The 6,715-nt window shown below is 44.8% G+C and overlaps 1 protein-coding gene across 1 annotated transcript in view; it reads right to left on the bottom strand.

The window, feature by feature from the left end:
* The window catches only part of LOC103610423 (inactive serine/threonine-protein kinase VRK3-like), a gene marked incomplete at its 5' end in the record, with an annotated part of 38,257 nt that overhangs the window by 2,595 nt on the left and 28,947 nt on the right, over window positions 1–6,715 (bottom strand). Inside the window, 2 exons of the mRNA XM_008594595.1 lie at window positions 734–906; window positions 4,430–4,488. Coding sequence (XP_008592817.1) covers window positions 758–906; window positions 4,430–4,488 — 208 coding nt within the window. The remainder of the gene's footprint in view (window positions 1–733; window positions 907–4,429; window positions 4,489–6,715) is intronic.

The following is a 6,715-nucleotide window of genomic DNA, read 5'->3' as shown; positions in this document are numbered from 1 at the left end:
AGGCATTGTCCTGATGGAGAGCAATCTGGTTATCTCTATCAAAATTATAACTCCATCCATAGACACATGCACACACCAGTGGTCAGGCTGTGCACACAGGTGTTCAAGGCAACACTGTTTGTAAAATGAAAACCTGGGACACCAACCAAACACCCAGCCACTGGTTGGAAAGAGTCTCCTTTGTCCACACAATGGAGGACAGTGCTACTATAAGCAAGACTGTGGATGCTCTATGCTTGACAAGGGAAGAGCTGCCAGAAATACTGTGAAGTGAAAAGAGCAAGGTGCGGTACAGGGTACAGAGGCGGCTAATTTTTGTGTATGGGGGGAACAAGGGGTGCCAGCCCAAAGGAAAGCAGAGACTACAGGTGGATGGGTGAAGGGACAGAAGGAGAGAAGGATAGATGGATGCAAAAAAGGACAGAGAAAGAAGGAGACAGACAACACCTTGATGCTATTTTCGAGGCCCTGAATCCAGTCATGCCTAAAGCCCCACCCCTCTTAGAATTATCTAACTACAACAGCCAATCAATTCTTCTTTTTCTTACAGCCAAGTTGAGTCAGGTTTCTGCTACTCGCCATTCCTGGGGGTCGGAAAGGTCAAGAAACCTGCTGAGAAATCCAGCATCTAAATGGGAGGTTGGTCCTGGTATAAAGATGGAATAGCATACAGGAAGCAGTCCTTTGGGCAGGGCTGGGGCATGGCAAGGGGGTGAGAAGGGTTAAGACTCACAAACTTTTCCCATTTGGATTCCACCTACGACACCATCTTGAGGTCAACGGGGTCATAGGGTGACACTCTCAGATCCTGCAGCAGGGTTTCCAGATTGTTCCTCAGCATGCTGTAGGGTGGCTTCTCATCATACTTGAGGGCCATCACCACCTTCAGGTACTCCTGCAGGGTCTCTGTGGTCAAGACACCCCCCCAGCCCAGGAGAGGCCTGAGAGGTGCCCCCCCAAACCCAGAGCCTGGGGGGCTGCACCCAGAGGCAGCTGGGCGGGGGGCACCATGGGGCACGAGGGTATCAACAACAGTGCCCGTTTCCTTAGTGCTTCCTCTGTGCCTGGCACTGTCACAGGCACCTAAATTTTTTTTTCTCAATTTTTTGAAAATGTCAAACATAGGCATCAGTAGAACGGTATCATGAACACCTGAGAACTTATCACCCAGTTTCAACAATTATCACCTCGCAGCCAATCTGGTTTCATCAAAACCCCTACCACTTTCCTGTGCTATACTGATGTACAGCAAATCCCAGCTAACAATGTCATTTTACCTGTGTATGAATATTTATTGTGCATCTCTAAAACAGGAACCAGCAAACTTCTACTGGAAAGTGCCAGATAGTAAATATTTTCAGCTTTGTGGACCAGGTGCCTGTGTTGCAAGGACTCAACTTGGCTGCCATCACACAAAAGCGGCCACAGACCACTCATAAATGAAGGGGCGTGGTTGTGTGCCGGTGCGACTATTTATGAATGCTTCAGCTTGAATTTCAGGTTAAGTCTCATGTGCCATGAAATGTTCTTCTTTTGCATGTTTTCCAATTGTTTAAAAATGTAAAACAATTGTTAATTCACTGGCATTAGAAAAACAGGTGGGCCAGCCCAAGTGACATAATTTACTGACACCTACATTAAAAGATAAAGGTTCTCTCTTTTTCCCTCTAAATAAGCATAATACCATTATCACACTTTTAAAAAGTGCCAATTATGATGCCTATAACAACAGTCATAATAGCCCCTACTGGGGGAATGTTTACTGCCGGCCAAAGTCTGCACCAAGCATGTTTAATTAGCGGCCACAGCAGAAATGAGCACTTGTCTGGGCCCAGCTTTGCGCAGAGGGTTCTGCATTGAACTGTCAGAACAATGCTGGAGGTGGGGGCCACTACTGGCCCCATTTTACACATGGTGAAGCTGAGGCTCAGAGGGGGTACATTTACTCCCTGCAGCTCCCTGGGCTGGTACATGTAACTCTGACTGCACTACCCAAGGAAGCTGTGACTTCCTCACTCAAGAGGGCCAGCCCTGCCCCACCTCTACCTCTTGGTGGATCAGCTTAAAATCTCCGAGCTGCAATGAACCCACATGGGGATCATCCTTTACAGAGGGAAAACTGGAGGGGAGTGTGATTTGAGCAGCTAAGTCACAATTTGAACCCAGGGATTTCAAATGATTAAAAAATGAGCTCTTACAGAGCCAGAGAGGACAAACTATCCATTTCTGTTTCTGCTTCCAGCTTAGAGAGTAAAATAGAAGCTCTTCAGAAGCTCTGCAAACAACAAAAACAAATACTCCTCCTCTCCCCCAAACAAAACAAAAACAGCCTAAATGTCCAATAATGGGGATTGGCTTTACAAATTATGGTTTAGTCAAACCATGAATATTGTGCAGCTGTCACAAAAAGCCACGGTGGCTCTATGAATAAGGACAGAAAAAGCATATGTTGAACAGGATGTATGCAGGGTAAGCCCATTTTTGTTCATAAAAACAAAAATCATTTTATAAAAAACAACAGTTTTGTAAAACAAAACTATGTGTGCATATGCTTATTTATCTATGTTTGTTATATATGTAGAAAAAGAACTGCCAGCAGATTATAGAGACTGTGGAGATGATAGCTCCTCCTAATCCTGTATAAATGACCCTTTACAATGTGAACTTGCTGCTTTTCCCATCATAAGGTGGAGTCTATCTCCCTACCTCTTGATCTGGGATGGCCTTGTCACCTGTTTTGATACACGGAATGTGGCAAAGGTGATGTCCTGGGGCTCCATGCTCTGCAGCTTCTACACTTGCCCTTGTGAAAAGCTGCCCTGAGAACATCATGTGACCAAGCCCAGTCTACCGTACTGGAGTATAGGCCTCCTAGACCTGCCAGTGACAAGTCAATGCCAATGGCCACACGGGAGAGTGAGGAACCACTTGAACCACCCAGGCCAATAGAACCTCTGGATGCTGCATTGGCATGAACGTTCCTCTGTAAAACCAGCAGAAGAACTGCTTGGCTGAACCCAGCCCAAATTGCCATCCTAAAGAATCACAGACAAATAAAATGAGGGCTAGGGCCGGCCCGTGGCTCACTCGGTAGAGTGCGGTGCTGATAACACCAAGGCCACGGGTTCGGATCCTATATAGGGATGGCCGGTTTGCTCACTGGCTGAGCGTGGTGCTGACAACACCAAGCCAAGGGTTGAGATCCCCTTACCGGTCATCTTTAAAAAAAAAAAAATAAAATAAAAAATAAAATGAGGGCTATTTTAGGCCATTATGTTTTGGGGTGGTTTGTTATGAGGCAATAGGTAATTGATACATACACTCACTTTACTATTAACATTAACAGGGATTACTTCTGAAAGTATGACTAGGGAGGAGACCAGGAAGGGACAGAAACTTTTACTTTTTTTTTTTTAAAAAGATGACCGGTAAGGGGATCTTAACCCTTGACTTCGTGTTGTTAGCATCACGCTCACCAGTGAGATAACCGGCCATCCCTATATGGGATCCAAACCTGTGGCCTTGGTGTTATCAGCATCACACTCTCCCGAGTGAGCCACAGGCCGGCCCCAGAAACTTTTACTCTTTATGTTATACATTTCAGTTTGGTTTAAATTATTTTATAAGCAAATATTATGTAGGCATTCAAACCAAAACCCAATAAAGGAAAAAAGAAGTAAAGAGTTTCCCAATAAAGGAAAAAAGGAGTAAACAGAAATTTGGAGACAATTTAAATGTTTCTCAGTGAGGAATTGGTTAAATGACTTAGTTTATTCATATGACGGATTATCATACCCATAGACAGACCACTGTTTTTCAAACATTTCAAAACTAAGACATACATTAGAAACACATTTTACATTATAACCTGATACCCACGTGCATATATAAAAATATAAATACATATCACTGAAACCACCTTTCACAAGGCATTTCTTTAACTCCTGAAGGCACTATTTTTTGTGTGTTCTTTTTAAGTTTTTAAATCCTGCTGTTGACCCACTAAAGTGATTTCATGACTAATGAGCCACAATCAGTTTTTAAAATACTGATAATATATGTATTTTATCACAATTTAAAAAAAACCTGAAACAATTCTTTAAGTACCAACATAGAAAATCTCCAAGATATACACTTAAGAGAGAAACAGTGCAAGTTGGAGACCAATGTGCATAACATGGTTCTATTAAAAAAGTTATGTGTATTTGTTTTTTGTTTTTTTTTTGGTATGTGTTATTGTCATTATTGTTCAGAGACACTTACGAATTTGGGGGAAGATTTTTATTTTTCTATAACAGTCACGTATTACACATGCAATTTGGAAAACTCAAAGAAAGAAAGGGGTGTAATGAGAGGCAACCCCAAGATGGACTCAAGCCATCTTGTCCTGCCTTGCCCCCTACCTGTTCCCTCTCTCTTCAGGACTTACCTGAGGGCCTCATCCAGCGGCCACACAGTCCCACGAGGGGCTCTGGGTTGTCAAGAAACCTGAAGGGAGAGAAGCACATGTGAAAGGCCTTTTAGACAAAGGAGAGCAACTTTTAAAAGCTGAACGTCTAATATATACAGTTGATTCTTGTTATTCATGGTAGTTCTGTTCTATAGAGTCACTATGACTGGCAAATTAGCAAATCTGGAATCACTGCTCCTAGGGGAAACATAGCATTAGGTTCCTGTGAGCCTCTGGTCATGATATTTTCATCAACCAACCAATACATAACCTTGTTTTATGTGTGTTTCTGTTGAAAGACGCCTTACTTAATAAATATTGTTGATTCATTAGCATTGAACTTGCAGCTAACAGACCTATAACTCATGCCTGAGCAAAGTTTATCTGACACATAGTATCACAGCCTTCTTGTGCTTAGGCACATTAGACAGCTCTTCAGCACTATGCTAGGTAGCCATTCTAAACAGTGAAATCGCAAACATGGGAAACCAGCATAGGATGTGAAAAATGTAGCATTAAATATGAGTAGATAGTGAAAAGGATGCTTGTTTATAGTATGAGAGAGCTGAAAAAAGGAGGCAGTACATTGCCTGGTTCCACTCTCAGCTGGGAATGTGTGCATCAGTGACTCAAATTTCTCTCTACACTGTGTGTGTCTGCAAAGGACAATAAAAGCCCTACAAGAATTGATTTTGGAGTTACAAAAGTACATTGCCTGGTTCCACTCTCAGCTGGGAATGTGTGCATCAGTGACTCAAATTTCTCTCCACACTGTGTGTGTCTGCAAAGGACAATAAAAGCCCTACAAGAATTGATTTTGGAGTTACAAATACTTTTAGAGAGTAGCCAAATTCACAAATACAGAATCTGTGAAAAATGAGGATTGACATGCATGCATATATACATATATACTAAAACATACGTGTGTGTGTGCACATACACACACCCCTCTTAGACCACTCAAGAACGACAGAAATCCATCCACCACCTTTGCTCCATCCTCAGAATCCCAGCCCCACTGTTTCTTCTCTGGTCTGGCCCATCAGAATGGCTCCCCACCATCCAAGTCACTGGGTGCTGTCCTTGCCCTTGTAGCCCTTCAACCCAGAAGTCCCCAAGCCCCACCCTCCTGCTCCTCAGCTCTCTCTGACTCATACCCCCCTCTGTCCTAGGGCTCTGGGCCCAGCTCAGGCCTCCTGTGCACTCCCTACAGGGCCCCAGAGGGTATTTCTATGCCCAGAGCCAACCCTGCCCCTCCCTGCTCACAGCCCTCCCATGGCTCCCTGGTGTCCTACAGGTAAAGCCCAGGCACATAAGGCTACTCTATGCCCCTGTGGCCTTGTCTCCCCCAGTCCATCCTCCTATCTCATATTCCAACCACACCAAATTACTCCTGGTCCCCAACAAGCCATGTAGCCACTCACATTTCCTGGCCTCTGCTTATACTACTACTGCTGCCTGGGGTGGCCTTTCCCCACCCTTATCCCTGACATCTTGCCAGGTAGCTGTTCTCCCTTGAAGATAGAGCTTGAGGGCTTGGTCTCTCTGAAGCCTTCCCCAGACCCTCTAGGGAGAGGAAATCAATCCCTCCCAGGTCCCCGTGTACCTGTACATAGGTCTGCTGATACCCTATGGACACGGTGAACATACATGTATAGGAAGGGTGCGTCTGACCCTCTCTCCCCGGCAGCCTAAGGATGGATGTGCATAGTGAATGAATAAGCAAGTGAGCAAGTGATGGCACAGAAAAGCTGTGCCACCATCAAGAAGTAAACTGCATGAGCAGTTCTTCTGTCACAGGCTGTCACTGTCTGTGTCCATGGGACCTCTCTGCCAGGCGGCCCTAAGAGCAGGAACCAAACCTGATTTATGTCTTGCTCTGTCCAGCAAGGGGCTTGCACACCAGAAAGCTTTGGGGAATGAAACTGTCTCTTCCATTCATTCATTCATTCATTCCACCATGAACTAGAATGTACAAAAAATGAATACTTGCTGAATAAGTGAAAAAAGTTGTGCACACCAGTAAGATCTAGAGGATGACACATCTGAGTGCTAGGAAATGGGCATACAGCAACATCACCCTCTCATGGTCCTTTTGGTTACTGCCTCGAGTTGCCAACTGGGGGCTGGGCTAGGGGTGGGGCAGAGTATGTAGGACAACTCTCCATGGAGCATTTTTTCTCCCCCCCCCCTTTTTTTAAAAAAAAAGATGACTGGGGGCCGGCCCGGTGGCGCACCGCTACAGTGCGCCGCTCGGGAGCGTGG

The sequence above is a fragment of the Galeopterus variegatus genome, unplaced genomic scaffold, assembly GCF_000696425.1.
Source record: "Galeopterus variegatus unplaced genomic scaffold, G_variegatus-3.0.2 Scaffold11120, whole genome shotgun sequence".
Classification (NCBI taxonomy): Eukaryota; Metazoa; Chordata; class Mammalia; order Dermoptera; family Cynocephalidae; genus Galeopterus; species Galeopterus variegatus.
This window is presented reverse-complemented; position numbering and strand designations above follow the sequence as displayed.